General features: G+C 55.8%; 10 protein-coding genes across 10 annotated transcripts; 5 read left to right on the forward strand and 5 right to left on the reverse strand.

Moving 5' to 3' along the window:
• Positions 1-317: 317 nt before the first annotated feature.
• Positions 318-5,271, reverse strand: JCM15063_002199 (uncharacterized protein; the record flags this gene model as incomplete). Its single annotated transcript, XM_076678102.1, has 12 exons — positions 318-547; positions 614-743; positions 815-896; positions 969-1,213; positions 1,280-1,522; positions 1,606-1,889; positions 1,954-2,188; positions 2,251-2,419; positions 2,470-2,898; positions 3,478-4,141; positions 4,214-4,294; positions 4,365-5,271. The coding sequence occupies 12 exons, from the start codon at positions 5,269-5,271 to the stop codon at positions 318-320; spliced, it is 3,699 nt and encodes a 1,232-aa protein (XP_076534700.1).
• Positions 5,272-5,555: 284 nt separating this feature from the next.
• On the reverse strand, positions 5,556-6,820 carry JCM15063_002200 (uncharacterized protein; the record flags this gene model as incomplete). The annotated part of the gene is made up of 2 exons (XM_076678103.1): positions 5,556-6,370; positions 6,445-6,820. The coding sequence occupies 2 exons, from the start codon at positions 6,818-6,820 to the stop codon at positions 5,556-5,558; spliced, it is 1,191 nt and encodes a 396-aa protein (XP_076534701.1).
• A 453-nt stretch (positions 6,821-7,273) lies between these two features.
• On the forward strand, positions 7,274-8,953 carry JCM15063_002201 (uncharacterized protein; the record flags this gene model as incomplete). The annotated part of the gene is made up of 8 exons (XM_076678104.1): positions 7,274-7,320; positions 7,406-7,487; positions 7,558-7,617; positions 7,682-7,958; positions 8,026-8,183; positions 8,251-8,430; positions 8,493-8,810; positions 8,903-8,953. 8 exons carry the CDS (start codon positions 7,274-7,276, stop codon positions 8,951-8,953), a joined length of 1,173 nt encoding a protein of 390 aa, XP_076534702.1.
• A 376-nt stretch (positions 8,954-9,329) lies between these two features.
• On the forward strand, positions 9,330-10,271 carry JCM15063_002202 (uncharacterized protein; the record flags this gene model as incomplete). Its single annotated transcript, XM_076678105.1, has 6 exons — positions 9,330-9,392; positions 9,551-9,565; positions 9,634-9,703; positions 9,772-9,886; positions 9,970-10,052; positions 10,126-10,271. The coding sequence occupies 6 exons, from the start codon at positions 9,330-9,332 to the stop codon at positions 10,269-10,271; spliced, it is 492 nt and encodes a 163-aa protein (XP_076534703.1).
• Positions 10,272-11,970: 1,699 nt separating this feature from the next.
• JCM15063_002203 (uncharacterized protein) lies at positions 11,971-12,756 on the forward strand (the record flags this gene model as incomplete). Its single annotated transcript, XM_076678106.1, has 1 exon — positions 11,971-12,756. The coding sequence occupies one exon, from the start codon at positions 11,971-11,973 to the stop codon at positions 12,754-12,756; it is 786 nt and encodes a 261-aa protein (XP_076534704.1).
• Positions 12,757-13,271: 515 nt separating this feature from the next.
• Positions 13,272-13,892, reverse strand: JCM15063_002204 (uncharacterized protein; the record flags this gene model as incomplete). The annotated part of the gene is made up of 3 exons (XM_076678107.1): positions 13,272-13,405; positions 13,509-13,568; positions 13,682-13,892. 3 exons carry the CDS (start codon positions 13,890-13,892, stop codon positions 13,272-13,274), a joined length of 405 nt encoding a protein of 134 aa, XP_076534705.1.
• A 106-nt stretch (positions 13,893-13,998) lies between these two features.
• Positions 13,999-15,985, forward strand: JCM15063_002205 (uncharacterized protein; the record flags this gene model as incomplete). The annotated part of the gene is made up of 3 exons (XM_076678108.1): positions 13,999-14,643; positions 14,709-15,024; positions 15,093-15,985. 3 exons carry the CDS (start codon positions 13,999-14,001, stop codon positions 15,983-15,985), a joined length of 1,854 nt encoding a protein of 617 aa, XP_076534706.1.
• A 128-nt stretch (positions 15,986-16,113) lies between these two features.
• Positions 16,114-17,231, reverse strand: CDC8 (bifunctional thymidylate/uridylate kinase; the record flags this gene model as incomplete). Its single annotated transcript, XM_076678109.1, has 4 exons — positions 16,114-16,458; positions 16,585-16,672; positions 16,739-16,850; positions 17,078-17,231. 4 exons carry the CDS (start codon positions 17,229-17,231, stop codon positions 16,114-16,116), a joined length of 699 nt encoding a protein of 232 aa, XP_076534707.1.
• Positions 17,232-17,504: 273 nt separating this feature from the next.
• On the reverse strand, positions 17,505-19,429 carry JCM15063_002207 (uncharacterized protein; the record flags this gene model as incomplete). The annotated part of the gene is made up of 7 exons (XM_076678110.1): positions 17,505-17,690; positions 17,772-18,044; positions 18,111-18,344; positions 18,427-18,721; positions 18,802-18,863; positions 18,932-19,324; positions 19,394-19,429. 7 exons carry the CDS (start codon positions 19,427-19,429, stop codon positions 17,505-17,507), a joined length of 1,479 nt encoding a protein of 492 aa, XP_076534708.1.
• Positions 19,430-19,634: 205 nt separating this feature from the next.
• Positions 19,635-20,434, forward strand: JCM15063_002208 (uncharacterized protein; the record flags this gene model as incomplete). Its single annotated transcript, XM_076678111.1, has 3 exons — positions 19,635-19,872; positions 19,947-20,186; positions 20,262-20,434. 3 exons carry the CDS (start codon positions 19,635-19,637, stop codon positions 20,432-20,434), a joined length of 651 nt encoding a protein of 216 aa, XP_076534709.1.
• Between the last annotated feature and the right edge of the window lie 156 nt (positions 20,435-20,590).

Raw genomic sequence — 20,590 nt, forward strand, 5'->3', positions numbered from 1 at the left:
TGACACGCAAAAAAAGAGAGAGAGAGAATGAGAATGAGAGAGAGCAAGAGAGGAAGGTCCGAGCACGTGAAACAACAAACAACAATACAGCGACAGGAGGCCGGACGGAGTACGAGAAGGGGTACAGAGCCACTACGGTCTTGTAGTCGAACTCTGGACCGGGAAAGGAGCCGAAACGGCAGGGAAAAAATGCGGAAGACAGCGAACGAGACAGGAAACGAAATACGATCATCTCGCTCATTCGAGGGAGATACAGGTGAGCTGAGCAAGAGAAAGGTGATACACGGTGAAAGGGAAGGCAGTTGAGCGAAGGGGTCTCAATGCTGGTCAAGCGGACGCAACCGATTTCTTCTCGGGGCGGTCTCGCTGCCTCCATCCGAGGCTTTGACCTCCCAGATCCGGACGGTGCGGTCATCGGAGCAGCTCGCCCACATCGCACGAGAAGGATCGGGATTCCATGCGACTGCATTGACCGTAGTCAGGTCGTGTCCCATGAGGTTGTAGAGGAGGCGGCCTGTATCTCGATGGTACACGACGACCTTGCCATCTAGAACCCCTCAAGAAGTCAGATTCTCACCTTTACAGCTGCCTCGAGACAGTCAAGAGAACGTACCGGCACTGCCACTAAGGACAAAGTTCTCGGTTGCGCCTCCAAAACAGCTCCGCAGCACGAACTGACCCTGGTCATGCCCTTCAAACTTGCGCACGACCGAGCCAGATTCAAGTTCGAGATAGATGATCTCCTGAGAACGAATATCGTGCTCAGCAGGAGATTCGGGGCAAACACGCCGCGGGAGATCGCAAGAAGACTGACCTTGGGCGCATGGCTCACGATCGCATACTTTGAGTCTCGCGATATCTCGACAGACGTGAGCTCTGAGGGCTGCACGACCTCACTATGGGCGTTCGAGGCTCGGTCAGACCCGGGCATGGGATTTGCGAAACCCGACGAAAAGGCCTGGACGTACTAGAGGAGTTCCCGCTTGGCAAGATCGTACACCGAGATACGCTTCTCGTGTCTGGCACCGAGAGGGGCCGACAGGCTGACCTGAGGCGTTGCGCTCCTCGAGTTTTGCCTCGACGGAATCATGTGCGGCTCAGTCGTGTCTGCTCTTCCGACGCAGACCAGCTTGGTGCCATCTGGCGACACGGCGAGATCGAGGACCCGTGTCGGCGACGATGGAAGACTCGAGATGATGTGCCCGCTGAGATCCTGATCGATTGCAAGTAGACGGTCAGTGTGTATCGTCCGGCAGGACCAGGGAGTTTTCGATCTCACCCAAAAATACACCTTGAGGTCCATGCCGCCCGAAACGAACTCGAGCCCGTTTGGTAGCCAAGCGAGAGCGCCGATCGGATAATCATGCCGTGCAAGGGTAGCGATGCATTCGAGAGACTGCATGCTCCACATCTTGATGATCGTCTCTGCTGCCGTCAACAAGATCGAATCGTCGGGAGACCATGCGAGACACGAAACGGGATCTTGATGAGGACCTAGCACTTTGTGAACTGCAAAGTTCTCCTACAAACAGCCAGTCCAATCACGATCAGTAGTGTTTCCGGTGGCCCGTTTTCCGTTTTCTCGAGGTACGAAAAAGCACTTACCCTGACGTTCCAGATGACGACAGTCCGATCTTTTCCCGCTGTCGCAAGAAATTCCCCGCTATGGCTCCATGCCAGCCGCCACACCTCGTCTGTATGCTCGCGCAGGATGCGAGTGGTATGGTCGGGAAAGGTCTCGGTTGTCCGTTGCTCGGCATCTACCAAGAGCGAGAACGGCTCGGAGGACGAAGAGGGGAAAGCGTGATGCCGTTGCTGGTGCGCTTGCGCTTGCGAGAACAGAGTTGCGAGCCGACGCGGAGGGAGCATGACTGACGGCGAGATGAAGCCTGGCACCAAAGACTGCGGATCAGGTTCCGGCCTCTCACAATCACGTGTAGGAAAGCGAGCTACTCTGGAGGTGAACGAGGAGTTGCTCCCGTGACCGTCCTTTCGACCCATCCCAGGATGCTCTTTGACGCAATTCTGCTGGATCAGAACACATTACGAGACTCGACAGGAAATGTAGCCGATCCGAATCAAAGTTGAGGCAAGAGAGGTCATTCCGCAGGATCGTCAACGCTCGCTTCGTGTCTTGCGCCTCCATCGATTCAAGAAACCTCTGCTGTCGTATAGCAAAGAGAATCGGCTGCAACGAAATGCGTGCGTGAGCCCTTCGATTCACGGATGAATCAGCGAGATTTAGCGTACGAGTGAATTCTCTGGTCGATCGAGAGGCAGTGTGGCCAGGACCGTCTCTGCTTCACTCCAACGTCCTTCGAGAACATGTTGCCGGAACGATGCGACTGACGGGTTTTCTGCGACGAACCCAGATTCGTTCTGCAAGGCATTCGCCGTGTCTCTACTCGTTTCGTTCCATCTTCAGCATACAGAGGTGCTTTCTCCAAAGAATGAAGGCGGAAGACTCACGAGTATCCCATTTCGCGAAAAGTCTGCAAAGCGAGCCTGACAAACTCTCGCCGGTCAAAGACGCTGCCTTCATACAGCGGCACGAACCCGTCCTCGCCGTCGTAATGTCGTGCATCGGTGACGGCTCGACTCGGAGACATGACGATATCTTTGCCGCCCAGGCTTGATCCGTTCGAATGCCCGTTTGCTAAGTGCCCGTTCGTCTCTGTGTTCGGAGAGCGTCCATTCGCGACCGCTGCTTGGGTTCCCAGGACGGGCATTCCAGGAGAGACCATCTCAGGCGGGCCACTATGAGTTGATGATGAAGTTGGCTGAGAGCTAGCGTTATCGGAGGCACGTCGGACGAGCTCGGCAGTACGAAGGGGAACCGACGGGAACGGGCCGGCGTGCGGTTCGGGCGAACGAGTCCTAGGCTTCTTGCGGTGCGGACTGCGAGATTCACTCGGGTCAGGAGATACAGATGCTCGCCTCCGTGACCGCGAAGAAGCAAGAGGTGGGGATGAGCGAGATGAAGGAGGAATGGCGCGAGGAGGGGAGGTCGAATTTCTCAGAGTCGGGGTTTCGCTCGGATAAGACGTGGTGAAGGAGGCGAGGATCGCGTCAAACGGTCTTGTACGAGCCGGGCGTCGGTGTACGAGTCGCAAGACGAGACGAAAGATGAAGATTGTGGAGCGGGAATGCCGAATGCGATGGCGCAGATCGGGATCGGATTCGCTGTGCGCAGTGCTCGAGGTATCACGCGAGCGTACTAGCGCTCGCTGAGCGTTGGATCGAGGTTCAAGAGAGCCAGAGGACCGCGAAACGCCTTCCGACTTCCGATCCATCTCTCGCCAACGACGTCGCTCATTCATTGCGCGATTTCTCGGGCTTGTTCTATCGGTCATTAATCCACTCGAATATCACAGCTCTGCCAGTCAAAAAAATCTACAAAGTTGCAAAATGTAATTTCAAGGACCCGGCTCATTTGGACACGATAGCTTCTTTCGTAAGGTCGCTTCTACGCCTCACGGTTTTCGAGTCTCCGTTTCAAAAGAAGCCGACAGGAAGCCGTTGATAGCGCTGCCAACGTTCGTCACGTCGAGCAGGAAAGTGTCGTGACCCCACGGTTGGTTGAGCTCGTAATACACCACGTTCGGGTTCCCGTTTGCTTTGATGCACTCGGCCAGTTCGCGTTGCTGCTCGATTGGGAACAGGGTGTCACTCTGAACCCCCATAACGAGCGTCGGGTGGTTCCGGAGGCGTGAAAGACCGCTCGTGAGCGAAGGTAGGTACGCATGTGACGACGGGAGCGATGAGATGAACGCTTTCGAGGGTTTCGATCGAGCTGTGCCTTGCGAAGCAGGTGGAGGCGGAACGGGGCACAGTGCGTCGGCGGGACTTTCGCCGGCATCGCGCGCCAATTTGCGTGCCTCGAGGTCGTCCAAAGCGTCTTGGCTCATGTCGAACAAATCCATCGCCTTCGAGACGTAGATGAGCGAGTTGGCGTCGTACTTGAGGCAGAACTGTTCGCCCTGGTGATCGAGGTAGGTTTCGATCAGAAAGTCGGGACAGAGCACCGGAGGTGATGGCAAGGATGAAGCGTCGTCCGAAGTCGCTTGTGCGAGGTCGCGCCGTCGCCTCGCAAAGCGTTGTTCCCATTCCGGCCCAGAGCGGTACGTGATGGTTGCGATTTCTGTTCCAGAGCTTACGAACGTCAGTTCCGCTCAAGCCCAGGCGTGATCCTCGTCAAAGGGTCGGGACGTACGGCGTGCGAGCTTCATACCGGTGTGTGGTGGCAGGTCGTCATAGTAGAACCCGCGTTTCCAGTTGGGATCTGCCATCAGAACTTGAGAATCGCCGGCAAAGACGGGTCAAAATTCCGTGGGCATCCGTGTGCTGGTGAATGTTGAACTTACCACTCCGCTGGGCATGCCTCATGGCAATACTCGCAGGACTGCTACGGGAAGTCCCGCTGATACTGACGATTTTGCCGACTCGCTCCGGTTCGAGATGCGCCGCGGCGATGCTCTGCATTCCACCCATGCTACTTCCGACACTTGCTGCGAGCTTGTTGATCCCGAGGCTTGTCAACAGCTCGAATTGCGCCCGGACCATGTCGAAAATCGAGATGATCGGGAACCGCGTCGCATAAGGTTGGCCGTCCGAGGGATCTAGTGATGACGGTCCAGTCGAGCCATAGCATCCTCCGAGTACGTTCGTGCAGATGACGAAAAATCGATCCGTATCGAGCGCTTTGCCCGGTCCGATGAATTTCTCCCACCAACCTTCGGCTGGGTTCTCCGGAGTCGAGTGTGCATGAGACGAAGCCGAGAGTCCCGTGTGCAGAAGAACAGCGTTCGACTTGTCGGCGTTGAGCGTGCCCCATGTCTCGTACGCGAGCGAGAAGGAAGGCAGGTGTCCCCCGTAGTCGAGCGCGAACGGGCGCGGATGGTGGTACGTCTGATATCCGGACACGACATTCGCATACGCCGGTTCTGGACCTTCCGGATCGTCTGCAGTCGGGTCACTCGTGGCGGTCGTGCTCGGACCGAGCGTGTTGTACGACGCGGCTGAGGAATCAGGGGAAAGCGCACTGTTGCGCTTCTCGAGCAGCTTGGCCGTACGGATCTCGTTCTGATCAACACACGGGAAGCTCATAGCCGGGTTCGACCCATTTGGGCGATTGAAGCGATCGAGAGTCGCGGAAGAAGTCGAAGCATCGGTTCGGAGATGGGGCGGCCCGGCGTGCTGCGACGAGGTCGTACAGAACGGCCGTGCGCGCGCGACAAGCCTAGCTGAATGACGCGCAAGGCGGCTCGACATAGTGAGCTGCGTGCTGGGTCAGAGGCGGTGAGAGCAAAGGAAGCGAGCGTGAGGAAGGTCACGCCATCGTGATGATTCAACGAGCCCCTGTCCGTTCTTATGTTTCTCCGCGGCAAACCTTGTCGTGCCCGCACATGCGTACCATGATATGTTTGCGAACCACAATGCATCATAGCATTGCGTGTCCTCAAACGAGAAATAGCGATACAAGAGACAGAGGGTGCGAGCAAGAGGACATTGAGCTTCGGATACCAGTATGAACTATGGAAAGTATGCACCGAGCATCACCCAAGGGCAGAGGTGACTTTTCGGCCTACCTTCTTGCCGACTTTGTGAGCACCGAATCGCATGTCGAGCTTGAACCCGTCCCAGCTACGTTTCATCCCATGCACGCCCGCATCCAGCACGTTGCCTTCTGTCCGATCTCCACCCTGCTTGTTGCTGTTTGCGTACTTGTTGTAACCCGATTCGTTCGGGTTTGACGCACCGAGGGACAGCCGTGCGGTCGACGAAGTCAGCGAATGCGTATCAGAGGTGGCGAGCTGCGGAAGTTGTCCGATTGAGGGCGCATTGCGCAAGGGAGGCTGATTCGCAGACAGGGTCATCGAAGGGGGTATCGGATTGTATGCCGCGGGCGGTTGGAAGGATGAAGTCGAGAACTGCTGTCCCTGTGATGGGCGTAACCGAGACGACGAGGGTCTAAGAGATGAGGCGGATCCACCTCGATCGATAGATGTGCGGTCGTAGTCGTTGCTGGTTCGCTGCGCTGGGCTTGGCGCTCTCGGGACCGACATGGAGCCTCCGTCGACTGATAATCGTCCGTTCTGAGTTGCGAGGTAACCGGGAATCGCTGAGCGGGTCGGTGGATATAATGTTGAAGAATGACGGTGGTGGTGATGCGATGTCGAAGCCGTTCGATGGGTAGACTCATATGTGTATGGCGACGACTGGAAGGCACTGCCGCGCGACGAAGAGGACGCTGACGATGAAGCAGACGACGCCGAATCGTCGTCATTCGGGATGCCTTCGACCTCTCTTCGAGTTCGACGAGCTGTTCTCGCCTGGACGTGCACTGGCGTCGCAGTCCGAAATTGCACATCTACAAGTCCAGTCCTGGACGGTTAGCATCGTGAAGGGCTCTCCAACACAGCGTGTGGGACAGAGTCGACTTACACTCGCTGTCGTGAGCGACTCCGTCCTCGTCGACGATCAAGTTGCTCTTTTTGATCTCGTCGGGTCGTCTTCGTGTCTTGTGCCTCTCTCTTCGCTCCTTTTGTCGCTCCTTGACCTCCTCGAGTCTCTCTTTGACCCTTGCTCCAGTTGCCGCGACCCCGCCAGATCCGGACAGTAACCCGCCTCCTCTCGAGGTCCCCGTCAGAACACTCGCAGCTGACGAGCTTGCCTGCTGGTATCCCGTGTGCCCCACTCCTTGGTACGTGTACGCAGCCGAGTAGGTGTGCCCTCCCGGTAAAGGTGGAAGTACCGTCCGCTCGATGCCTTCCCGACGGAGCTTGTTCCGCGGCTGGTACGATGGTCCGTACAGCGACATCGCGTTGTGGGTGATCACAAAGCTGGTCGAGCAGGCTCAATCGTGTCGCACTGGTAATGCTTGGTTGGCTTCGGCCAAATGGGGAATCAAGGATGACGGATGTCGAGTCCGGCCGGAACTTGCTCTGGACTTCCGGACTTGAGCGTTCGTCGGTATGCAACGAGCGTCGATTCCGCCGTTCCTCCGTGCGCGAGATCCGAGATAGGGGTGTGCGGAAACAAGTTGCTTGGCTGGATGAGCTCCGCGATGCACCCGGTCCGCTGCGCATCTCACCGCGACAACCTTGCTCGTGGACTTCCGCCAGACTTGCCGCCTATTCGTCCTACTTGCCGCTCTAGAGCAGATACGCACTCTTGGACCATAGCAACCAAAGCATCCACGCGGATTTTCAAGTGCATAGCCTCCTCAATCCGACTCAGAGGCTAGGAGCGAGTCGCGTGAGCTCCGTCGACAATGCCAGAGCTGCCTGAAGTCGAAGCAGCGAGATCTCGGCTGGAAGCGTTCGTTCCAACATGCTTGCTATAGATCCGAGTGAGCGCTCGCTTCACTTGTTCTGCCCGCTGACATGTATGCCCCATTTTACAGAGCGGCTTTGAACAAGACAATAATTTCGATATCGACGAATGATGACCCGATCGTCTATTCTGGATGTACGCACGCGACATTCGTGAGCTGTCTTGCCAGAATTTTCCGCTTTGTCTGCATGCCGCGATTGACAATACTCGGCAGCTTTCCAGGCGACGGCATTAGAGGGGAAGACTGTCAAGGCGGTCAGGCGTCGAGGGAAGAACTTCTACGTGCGTAGTCAAACTCTCCCAGATTGTCCGGTCAAAACTCAATCGCTTTGCTCGTCGAAGACAGATGGTCCTCTCTTCGCCACCGCATCCAATCCTTCATTTCGGGATGTCGGGGATGGCTCACGTACGAGGCGAGGCGTCACCTGTGTACCGAGTTCCGAGGGCGACATCATCGCAGCAAGAATGGCCGCCTAAGTACATGAAGTGTTGCCTAACATTCAAGGCCGCTGATGGCACTGTCAGCGAGTGGGCATTCTGTGATCCGAGAAGACTTGGGCGTATCAAGCTCGTAGACTGCCCGGAAGAAGAGATCGAACTCGTCAAGCCGTTGTGCGATCTCGGTACGAACAAGCGCTTCTCCATATTCCGCCCATTTCACATCTGACCTCATTCTCGACACTCTGTCAGGAGCGGACCCGTACCTCGCCATGCCGGCTCTCGCAGACCTCAGCGTAGCGCTTCTCAAGCGCGATGCTCCGATCAAGGCAGTTCTCCTGAATCAGAATGGTCCGCTCTGCGGCATCGGAAACTACATGGTCGACGAGATACTGTATCAGGCAGCGATCGTAGGCACTCCTCAGTCCCATCTGGTCAAATAATACACACCAAGCTCACGCGGGTCCCTTCTCACAGCATCCCTCGCATCCGGCTTCGGCACTCGCACCAGAGCAACTCGCAGTCCTCCACGCTCAGATCGTGCTCGTGACCACCACCGCGGTTGCTGTCGATGCAGATGCTGCGCGGTTTCCCTCAACGTGGCTATTCAGCGCCCGCTGGAGCAAGGGCAAGAAGGGCAACAAGGACTTTGTGCTCGTGTGTCCTTCCGCTTTATGCACCACGTCGTTAACATAGTCGCTGACCGTGAGTGTTTGTAGCCGGATGGCTCGACATCGACAATCTCGTTCGTGACAGTCGGAGGGCGCACTAGTGCGGTCGTTGACCGTGTCCAAATTTTACCCAAAGGACTGGTCACAGCGAGAGCGCGAGCCAAGCGGAAGAAACAAGACCCAGCCGCGGAAGAGGATGATGGCCCTGAGGGGCATAAGGCCAAGGAGGAGGAAATGAAGACTCCGAAACAGAAACCAAAAGAGTCAGCGACGACGGAGACACAGTCGCAGTCGACCGATACAGTATGGAAGGTCGAGATGATTGAGCGAGTAGATGCCGTAGTCGAAGAGCCCAGTAGAAACGTAGTGAGTTCTCCTCATCAAGAATCGGGCATTCTTGCAAAGCTGACCACTCTGGTCTCAAGACGTCTCCTCACTTCAAGCGTCGTCGAAAACAGGCGCCGGTGACCTATAGAGAATCGACTGAGTCTGAGCTCGATGAGGAATAAATGCATTCGCTCCGGCCTTTCTTCGTAAACGTGTCAATATCGTCAGACTATTCGAGTTGAACCTCCAAGTAGAGTTGCAGCCGTGATGGCCGCGAGAGAGAAGGTGAACATTGCCTCGAGAGTCTCGATCTATGCGGCGCAAACCACATGACGCATCGTTTCCTCGATCGGATCTCGAGACTCTCGCACGCTTAGCCCTCTCTCCCTCTCTTCTCCCTTCCCTGCCCATCTCGCAACTCTTCGCATCTCATCCAACCCACCCCACCCCAAACTACTACACTTTGTACGTTCTTCAGTCAGCCTCGCCGGACGTGCACGGGCTCGGAGAACACTGACACGTTCTCGCTCCCTCTCTGCCTCTCTTGGCTGCAGAATCATGTCTGGACTCTCCTCGCCTTCGTCGTGGCTTACCCTCCAAACTCACCAACGATCGGTTAACGTAAGTCGCTGTCTCTTGCGTCGCCGGATGATCACCCGGACGGTTCTCCGCCCCCACTCCCCCCATCTCTCGCTTCGATTGCGGCGCCATCTCGCGCCCGCTCGCAGCGCAGTGCAACGTGCTGACCTTTTCTGTATCGAATTTGCTTCGAACAACAGCTCCTTTCCATCATCGTGAGTCTGCCTCGGTTTTGCCGATAGTCGCCATTCGACGGTGCAGCTGACCTCATTCGCCTGGTCAGAAAATCGGTACCGGTCTCGCTGGATTCCTTGCCCCCGCTTTCTGCGCTTCGACCAAGACCCCCTTCCGCTGTGAGCCACCATCCGGCACACTCTAGAGATGGAGCTCGAGTTCTGACGGACGCTCTCTGCTTGGACAGACGGATCCCGAGGCTTTGGCGCTTCCGCCCGCTCTGGGTCGCAAGGCACTACCGCCTCGGTCTCGGTTGGCCACAACACCACCCAGCCCGGAGATGCTTCCGAGCTCGCCATTGCGTGAGTTGGACAGCTCTGGACCGTAATCGGTTACCGTGTAGATAACTAGTCTGATTGCTTACCCGTTGCACGTGCTCGTACAGCGTCCGTCTCACCGCTGCCCGTGACATCATCCTCGGTCTCTTGATGCGCGACTCGACCGCCGCTGTTGTTACCCGAGCTGTTCGTAAGTAGAACCTTTCACTTGAAGGAATTTCTTTACAACATGAAACTCACGAGGTTTGTATTCCTTACCACAGAGGCCGACCTCATCACCGACGTCCTCGACATCGCCGCCGCTGCTCTCGGATGGATCGAGGGAGGTCTCTCCAAGGAGTCTGCCCTTTCGGTCGCTGGATTCGCCGGATCCGCCGCGGCCCTCTCGCTCTACATCCTCAACAACTAGAGGAGCGAGCTCCTAGCTGTGTCCCGGTCTCAAGTAAATATGAAAGTTTTCGGTTCGCGTCCTGTTGTCCGCGTTTCACTTTAGTAAACTGTAGTCTCGCTGCGGAAGCCACCTTTGCCTCGAAACTTCAGCCACGTGTGAGGAAGTCTCCGCCCTTGATCGTCCGAAATGTTCCGATTCGGTGGACCGACACCGTCTCCCGCCTTTCGGACTGCTTATAATCAGCACCCGGCTTCGCGGCCCATTTCACGGCTTTCCGCATTGCGACTCCGAGCAGCCAGGTCGGTGCTCGACGAACCTTTTCTTTGTTTGCTAACGAGGGCTCCTGCGGCCCCACCATAGCGCTAGGCAGTGGATAGCGCCGCTGAATTAAGTTCAACGTGTACTGTACGGCCGACCACAAGTGGCGCCATTCACGTGCACGAGACGCGCCTCCCGCGGATCAGCAGCCGCTCAACCGGCTAACTATTCATCCTCGCGCTAATCTACGGATGCTAAATGCAACCTTCATACAAACGTGGACTATTATGTATACACTTTGGGCAGTAGGGGCAGGCTTGCAATTAACTGCCGAGGACAAGGCCTTCTCATTTGGATAATTCTCTCTGAGCTTTCCCACCACGCCGGCGGTAGCTCCGTTGCCCTAGTCGTTCTCAGACCTGGATGATGCTCTCCAGTCATCCTCGAGGATCGGTGTCCTCGCGACGTCAGCCGTATCTGCGGTTTCGGACGAGCCGTGTACGACTTCTCCAGCTTTCGCTCTCCAGGTTCTCCATTCGGAATCGACGATGCATGATAGGTCTCTTTGTTTTGTCGAACGTTGCCATCGTATTGCAGTACAGTACGCTCAATCCTGCCAGCAGGAAATCATCGCACGAACCCAGGGTGTCGAGCAATCTCGCAACGTCCGCTTCCCCAGCTCTGTCGACGTGCGCATTGCGAAATCGTGCGCACGGTTGTGCGGTGCAGGTCGGGAGATCGAGGCGTGAGCGTGGCAAGCTCGGTCACGCAGGCAAGTATCGGTCCCCAGCTTTCTTGATCAGTCGGGAAGGTCCCGCACAAAAGCCGTGGTTTGCCACGAGTCACGAGACTTTGGGTGCGAAGCGAATGCCTTGGACGGAAGACCCCTTGCTGAAAAGGCAGTGCAAAGATCCGCAGACATTGGGGACACTTGCCGCCGCCACGCGAGAGTGTAAACGCTCGTGCGCGGATCGCGCTCGTTCGAACGGGGAGCTCCGCGCTCCGCAGAATATTTCTCGATGCGCGGGTTGTAAAATCCGCAGAGCAAAGGGCACCCTCGAATTCCAGGTTACCCTGATCGTACCCCGGCCACGTCCATTGCTCCTTACTTCCTTCGTTTCCCATTCGCGCAAAATCTTCTCGGAGTTCTCGACCGGTCCCAGAAGAGAAGCCACAAGGCAAGCACGCTGCAAAATCAACATCCGGCTAATCGATTCCCTGAAAAGCCCGAGTCAGTTTTCACTTCATCTATTTTCCGCGCCTTCCCCCCCTGGACCGCCCCCTCATTCCGGCTTTTCTCGAACTCTCGCCTCTCCCTCCTGCGTTCCCTTCACTACGCATCACTCCGGCTGACCCACTGCTATCCGCGACAATCATGTCCAGACTGCCGGCTTTCTTCGATCAGTACTTGGGATCCCGCCCGACTTCGCCAGTTCAGTTCGGATCCGTTCGCACCCGCATGGACTACTTCAGCTGCAACGGCCGCGCGCCGCCATCGTCGCAACTCGATGAACAAGATCTCCTCGACAGCCTGCCGCCGCTCCCGAAATCGATCGTGCAGGAGGAGCAGGAACGAGAATTGAGCCGGTTGACTGATGCCCTGAATCATCTAAACACGAACGCGCTGGTTCGGCCAGCTCCCAGGAGAATCAGGGCACAGTCTGCAGCGAGCAGTGGATACTTTGGACGGCACGTCGGAGGGGGAGACTACCTCGGTTCGTCCTCCGGAGGAGGATCTTCGCTCTCGACCCCCTCGCTCGAATCCGACTACTCTTCGTCCCTGTCGGCATCGTGCTCGCCCTTGTCGACTCCACTCGATGACGACGCATATTCCTACTCGTCTGGCCCGTCCTCTGCCCTCGACTCTGAGGTCCCCTTCATTGGCATCGCCAAGCGCCGCCAAGTTAAGCTTCCGAAGCTCGAAATCCCCGCGTTCACGCTCGATGCTTCCTACTTCGCAAAGGCACCTCCGAAACCCGCCGCGACGAAACCCTCTTCGTTCCAATTCGACGTCTCTCCTCCACGCCGCTCCAAAAACGCCTATTCGTCGACGGCAACTTCGACCTCGCTGCCTGCACCGACGACACAGTGCGAGTCGCTACCGAAACCTTCAACGCGGCAGTTCACTTCGTCATCATGGGCACGACCCGATCCGGTCGACCTCGCTGGCATCATCGGTCAGGAACGACCTGGCAGTCCGATTCGTCTTCGGAAGAAGCGGACCGACTACGGCTTTGCGTTCTAACCCCTCGACCTGCGACCGGCTCGCTCCTCGTCCCTTCCCTCGCACATATACCTCTTGGACCCCCGCTCCCCCGATCTATACCTCGTCTTTTGTTTCGGTTGTCTTGTTTATCTGGATCAGCTTGTCCTCCTCGTTCTCGTCTTTTCTCTTCCTCGGCAATACCCCCTTCCTTCGATCTTTCCTTGCCCGTCCTTATTACCTTACCCCTCGAGCGTGCTTTCGTACTCGTTATTTTTTTCTGGATCAGCCTGTTCTCGTTCTTGTTTTCCGTGTCTCCGCAAACCCCCTTGTTTGTTTTGAATCAAATTGGAATCATGTTCTCTTTCTCTCTCTCTGCCCGATTCGTCACTTGCAGCCTTCCACCTCAAAACGAGAACAGATATTAATCTCTTGTAATTCGTGAACATTCATTGACACAACATGGTGAAACACAAAGACACACGGGAACATAAAACAATTCGACCTTGGATATAAAAAGGAGGGAAAGAAGGGCGTTTACTCTTGCGCCCTGCAGGTCAAGCGGTAGTTTGATCGTGTTCGACTGGAATCCGTACGACTTGATCTGGGGTCGATCCGGGAGGTAGTTCGACTTGGTCTGTCGAGGTTCCCAACGCGGTCGCTCGATCTCGTTTCTGACTTTCGATCGACCCTGTAGAATGGATGCACCATGAAGTCAGAAATTCGAAGCGTGAGATGCACGGGAGGAGGGGTCGAGGTCTTGTCATTTGTTTTTGGGAGGGACATGTTTGTACCTAGAGCCAGAGAGGTGGATCTGAACACGTTCTGCCAGTGTTCTACGACGTCTCCAACAGCTGTACGGGATTGACGAGCGAGGTCAGTCTTTCACGTCGCGTAAAGGAACCGACGCGTCTCGGGCCAAGGTCGTCCGAGACAGGCGACAATTTGGAGAGAAAGATATACGAACATTCTGATCCTCCGACGAGGACGTGATACTTGTCAGCGTACGCCTGATACAGTTCGAGCAAGTTCTGCGAGTGTTGAAGGATCTGGTGAAAGTGTTGCACTTGACGTTGTTTGTCGGCGAGTGCGGTCACGGCGGAGGCTGAAGGCGTCGAGGATGCAGCGAGGGACCCGCCCACGCTGCCACCGGGATACAGAGATTGGCGGTACGACATGCTGGCGTGAACCCGTTCGCGCGCGCGAATCTGCTCTTCGGCGGCAACTGATAGCCGTCTCTTGCTCGATACCATCTCGACCTTGACTTCAAGTTCAAGCGACTGAATGGCAGACTCGATCACCGACCTGTACGCATCGCTCTCGTCCATGTGGGACTCGCTCGTCCCTGCGGAAGGACTGCCGAACTTGCACTCGCTGCCGCATCAGCTCCACGAAGCACTGTTCGCGCCCGGAGGCGTGTTTGACAAGCTCACGAACGGAGGCACGGTACCGCTCCCTGTCCCGTCGTCGTGGCTCGAAGCGGTTGCGCCCGCTCCCGCCGCGCCTCCTTCCCCACCTCCTGCGTCATCTGGCCGTACTCCACAGTGGGCACTCGACGTCTGCTCGCACCTCCTCAGACACCCGTACGTGTACGCACTCGCGTCCGCCTCGCTCGTCACGGGCGCAACGTCGTACTACTCGCCCCGCTCGCTCGACCCGCTCGTGTCGCTCTTGCCTGCCGCGATCCTCCCTCCTCCAAAACACCGTCCCCTCAGGCTCCTCCCTGCGGTCCACAAGGTTGCCGCAGAGATCCGCAAAGAAGCCGCGTTGGTCCTCGGCGCAGACTCTCCCGAGGGTCGAGAGATCGCGCTTGACCTCGAGAAGCGCGGATGGGTCGTGATCGCGACCGTGTCGGACCCGGATCACGTCGACAAGCTCGAGAAGGAAGGTCGGGGATGGATCAAAGTCCTCGTGCTCGATCCGTCACAGGCGAGTCTGCGTCTCCCTTCTTCTTGCATTGAACCTCGACAACCCTAACGCGCCTGCCCCTGCAGTCCTCTTCGGTCCCACCCTTCCTGAGATCCCTCTCGACTGCGTTGTCGCTCCGGTTCCCGCTTCACACCTCGGGAGACCCGTTCTCGCGTCCAGCCCACGCGCTCGCCCTCACTTCGCTCATTGACTGCCTCGCACTCGCACCGGCGTCAGTCTCTCCAGCCCTCGCGCCCCTCGAGGCGCTCGAACCCGAACGGATCAAGCGAGACCTGACCGAGAGGATCTCGACCTTTGTGCTCGTCACAAAGGGGGTTTTGCCCTTCCTGCGAACTTCGGGTCAGCGGCCTGGAGCTCCGACTTCAGTATTCCTCTTCTTGCGTGAGTCATGTACAGTTGCGATAATTGGCCGGGATATCGCTGAACTCCTGTGCTGCCGTTCACTCTAGTTCCCTCACAATCTGCAAACGTTTCTCTCCCGTTCTCATCGCTCTCGTCGACCTTGTCACAATCTCTTTCGTCCCTGTTCCACTCGCTCCGTCGTGAACTCCAACTCGCGACTCCGCGGCCAAACTTGCAGCTCACGATCCTACAAACCGGGACGTTTGAACACCGTATCGCCAACGCACCGAGTTCGATTCCTTCCGCTCCTGCCCTTCCAATCCGACTCTCTTCTCTGTACGCACCTGCGCTGTCACGACGCACCACCTCGTCACGAATCCGGAGACTGGATGGCGAAGCGGGATCCCCGACGTCTCGTCTTCTCGCCCGAACTGCAACCCCAGTCCGAGCCCTGACTCACAAAGTCTCGCTCCTCCTCCTGCGACCCTCGAACGCCCCTATCGTGTCCCTCTCGGGTTCGGGAAGTTGGATCTCGTACTACCTCACGACATTCACTTCCCATTTGTTTGTCGACATTGTCATTCGTTCCAGGGACCGATTGATCGAGAGGTATATTGACGGAATGCACAGAATCAAGAGGATCACGGGAAGCCGTGAGACGAGAAGGTTGGGAGAAGGACAGGGAGAGGAAGGACAGGTTCCGGAGAGTTTGAGACCGGCAAACTCGTCGAGACCTCCTGCTTCTCAAGTCCCGGTCAAAGACGCGTTCGTGCCTCCTCCAGCATCGCCTCTTGTTGGACGTCGTGCGCCCACACAGGAACGATCAAGCCGAGCAGGGTCCAGCACGACTGCGTCTTCAAGTGCAAGTGCGAGTGGCGATGCCGCTTCGGAAGATGATGGAGGTGATACATCGTCGATCGAGGATCTTGGAATCTCGACAGGATCCCTCGGTCGTGGGACCGAGAGCCTGTATGGCACTGGTAGTTTCGTCGAGGTCTAATCCTATCACAAACACACATTCACACACTCTCTCTTTTTCCTTTCGTGACTCCTCATTGTAGACTATACTGCTTGTAGAATCATGTCTCTTCAACTTTACTGTAAAAAGATTTGCCCCCTTCTTGCCCTTCATACCCATAGTTTCGCTACGGGTTGATCGAGCGAATCACTTTCAAACAGTCGATCCACCTGTTCCCTGATCCTAGATTCCACTTGATCAATTTGTCCCTCTGCGCTAATCTCCTTCCACACCATTCTCTCCTTCTTGTCGTTCTCGTGGTTGAGGTTGTGTTCGATTTGTCCCATGTGTTGAAACACGGTCCGTACTCGATCTTGAATTTCCTGGGTTTCGTACCGTTCTTGACCAAACCCACTTCGAACTCGAGCGGTTTCGGGAGAGATCGAGAGGAACAAGACGAGATCGGGTCTCGGTAACCCTACATCAGGAGATTTGCACCAATCCCAACTCAATCCCTGTTTTTTCGAAGCAGATTTTATGGGAACAAAGGGACGTCAAGAGTCAGTGGACCATGATCGCTATTCAAGAGAGGATATTTCCCGATAAAGGGAGAACCTGAGAGGAAGGGGAAAAGGACTCACTTTGATTACTGAGAATGCGATTCCCGAGAACGCGTATCGGTCACATACGACCGTCGTACCTTGTTCAAGATCCTGTTTGATTTCGGCCCTAGAGTCTCGGGTGGGAAATTGTCAGCAGAACGAAAATCGAAAACGAAACATGAATAGGTTTTACGCTTTCTCCCAACGGTTCGCACTGAACAGCAGATGGATCGCTTCATCTGACAACTTTGTGTCTTTCTGAGTCAGGTAATTGTTGATGAGGATCCCAGTCGGAGAAGTTCGATCTGAAAAAGGGACAAAGGCAATTCAGATCAGGTTCGTTACTTCTTTTCAACTGACTTGGGTCATGCGTTTTCCATTCCGATCTTTACTTGTCCAAGGCCGGAGCGTCCTTCCAATTCAATATAGGTCGGGCTGCTCTCGTGAAGAACGATTCCACCATTACTTTCACCCCTCCTTGTTTAATGTCATACGGTACGGCCCGAGAAAACCTCGGGATCTGAAAACTCACCTGGGAATCCTATCCGTTTGACTCGGTTCCCTTCCCGTTCGAGAGCGTTGACGAGGCGTTCGACTTGGGTCGATTTGCCGGACCGGTCGAGTCCTTCCAACACGATGAACGCGCCTCTTTTGGACCTTTGAACGCTTGCTGCCGTGGTAGTCATGTGTCGAACAAGAGAGGTGTAGATCGTACGAGACAGCTTCAGGATGGGTGGGTGGAATGACGTGGAGGGTCGGTAGTCGGTGGTTGGTGGGTTTATGGAAACGCGGATGTCAAGTGTCGCGACGCGCGCGCGGGCATGTAATTTTTCTGCTCTCGGGGGTTTCAGGATTCAAGTACTGTAGTATGACAACATGGTCGAGCGCATACAACTGAGCGCCTATGTAGGACAGCGAGACAGAACAAAATAGAGTAAGAAAAAGACAAAACCTCCTCGTCAAGACTCTTGTCCGACGAGAAGGGACGATCCGTGCAACTGCTGTTCAAACGATGACGTGCCTCCGCTCCCTCCGCCTCCTCCACCTCCCCATCCTTCTACGGCTCCTCCGAGTACTTCGAGTTCGTTCTTGATCGCCGTTCTCGCGAGCGTATCAATGTCTTTTGACAATGAACCAACTAACTTCTGTTTTGATTGGATCGCAATGAATGTCAGACATCAGCTCTCGCCTCTAGCAGAAAGAGAGAGAGAGAAATAAGGATTTACTTTTAACCGTGCATCGATCTTGAGCACGACTTCTGCCAAACTCTGACTGAGCGCTGCCGTCGTCGTGTTTGGCGTCATGATCGAGCTCGAAGTGGCGCCCGTCTTGAATGACGATTGCGATATCGATGCTGGATCAAACATGGACCCTAGTACCGACATCGAACCTCCCGGCGTAGCGGTTCCTCCTCCGAGGTACGAAAAGATCTTGGTGTACACCTCGATCAATAGTTCACACGTCGTGGTCAAGGACTGAAAGTAATCCAATTCGAACGGCTGCAGTCCGAGAATGGGGAGGATCAGTAAATCGCACCGCTTCGCAAGGAGAATGTGGTGACTGACGATGTTTGGGATGAAAAGGTATCCACTTTCACTCGCTTCTCCAAACGCGAATTCAGCTCCGTTTCCCCCACCAGTTCCCGACCCCGTCATTGACGCAGACGAAGAAGTGGAACCGAACCCGCTCATCGAGGCACTCGAACCTTCGAGATGTATCGTACCCGAATTCGAGATGCCTGATCCTGCGGTGGGTTTGCGGCTCTTGTTCGAACTCAACTTGAACAACGATTTCTGACCCTGCGGTTCGCAAAAACCCGTCCCGATCAGTATCAACAGGCCCGTTGTGGAAGCAGAGACCGACATGTAGAGGTAAACTCACTCCTTTACCACTGCCTCCTCCGCCTGTACCTCCTCCTGCACCTCCTCCTCCGGCTCCACCTGCACTTCCACCCGTTCCGATGCCAGATCCGATCCCAATCCCGTTCGCACCTGCCGCACCTACACCCCCTCCTCCTCCACCGTTCGGTCCAGACGAGATCAGCGCGGCAAACTTGTCTTCTGGGATCGCTTCAAACTCTTGTACCAAACTCAACAACCCTCGCAAAAAGTCGTGAGCCGGGGAAATTTCGAGAATCGACGAGAGTGACATGCCGAGGATCGCGAATCGAGTCGAGCTATTTTTTTCGTTCAAGGTTTACTACGGTCAGCAAAAGAATTTCGTAGGTCCGGGAAAGGGGATTTCATGATGACATACCGAGATCGCATTTTGTCATTTGGGAACGCACGCCTCATGTCTTCCTTGGTGAGCAAGACCGTCTGCATCTCGAGAACCATATCAGACTAGCTCAAACATGAAACGTGAGAGACGGGTGGGAACCCCTTACGTTGAACCAATACACTTTGCCTTGACCTGCGTTGCGGAGGTAGGTCCATGCCGTGATGCGTTTCTGTACGATCCCTTTCAACATTTCCAACGTCGAGCTGAGACTTGGACTCGGAACGTTTGGGAAACTCGCCGCGACGGTCGAGGTCGATCCTTGCATGTTGTCGAACGGCACGGCTGGAGACGGAGGTTCAAAGTACTGAGTCGAGGAAGACGCGCTCGTAGGAGCGGGACTCGGAGGGACCCAGTTTGGATAATCGGTCGCGTTCGAGTCTCGATCGAACTCGGAGGTGCCCGGAGTACGAGGGTATGCGGGTAGAGGAGAGTGCGAGATGGCCTGCGCGAAGGCTGAAGCTTGAGACGCGCGCGACAGCGAGAGTTTGAATGCCGAGGACTAGATCATGTTCAAAACACCGGTTAGAGCTTGGTCAGGTGGAACGAGAGAGAGATTAGATCTGCGGACCTTGCGACGCAGCCGAGGAGGTCGACCCGAGTCCATTCACGCGCTCAAAAGTGTCCTGAACGAAGGAACACACGAGCCCTGAGCGGCGAAAGCACGATCCGCTCAGCAGAGGAGCCGTGACCTGAGCCGGATCACGAGTTACGCGCGTGAGCCGCGAGTCTTGAGCCAGAATCCGCAGCGGAAGACGCGCGCGCCCGGGTCTCATCTCGCTCCCTGCGTATCGAGAATCTCCGTCGCTACGATGGTTCTGCAGAATAAGCACAAGCAGCTCGCATCGAAGCAGTACAAGAAGGCGCACGGTATACCCTCGACCTCGCGACCGACCGCGACGACATCATCGACTGCGGCCGTCAAAGAAACTCATCAAGAGCGTCAACTGCGGCTCGGATCGAACCAAGATCGGTACATAGAATCAGACGACGAAGACGCAGAGGGCACCGCACAGGATGACGAGGACGAGATTGATGAGGAACTGCTGGGTGAGGATCCACACCCTTCCCCCTGCTCGAGGGTCAACCTTGTCCTAATCTTGTCGACTCTCACACACTTGCAGCTCATCAACAGAGTGAACGCGAAGATCTCGAACGGTTCCTCGCCAAGCAGCAGGAACAACTTGTATCTGATCGAGCAGCAGACGACGCCGACCCTGACGACAACGATGTCGATTCTTCGTTCGCACACCTGCGGATACGCGACAAGAACAAGAAGGGAAAAGCGATCGTGCGAGGCGCGACCGACGATCCAGACTTGAAACTACTCGAAGGCGAAGCTCGTCGAGCGCAAGCGATCCGAGGTGCGTCTCTTCCCCCTCTCTCTCTCGCGCGCACGACAAGGACGATTTCCTGATCCTCTTTTTTTTGAGTATCAGATCTCAAGGATCGCTTCTCGACCTCTTCGTCCACTCCCGTCCCATCTGCTACAAACAAGAAACTGTCGTCCCGCTTGCCTCCTCCCGCCGTACGCAAACCGCCACCGCTTCCAGGGATGTCTGCTACTCCTGCGAATCGAGGCGGAGAAGATTTCCTAGATAGCCTCTTGTAGTAGGATACGTTAGAGTGTCTGTTGCACCATGAACATTCGACAAGATCAATTAGGGAGATACAAGTTGGGACATAAGAGAGAGCGCAAATTAAATAGTGTCTGTGATCTTGACTATGGTCAAACAAGAAAAATGGAGAGAGAAAACTAGAGAATCCC

The sequence above is a fragment of the Sporobolomyces koalae genome (genome assembly GCF_050403365.1).
Source record: "Sporobolomyces koalae JCM15063 DNA, S_koalae_JCM15063T_v1_ctg12, whole genome shotgun sequence".
In the NCBI taxonomy this organism is placed as follows: Eukaryota; Fungi; Basidiomycota; class Microbotryomycetes; order Sporidiobolales; family Sporidiobolaceae; genus Sporobolomyces; species Sporobolomyces koalae.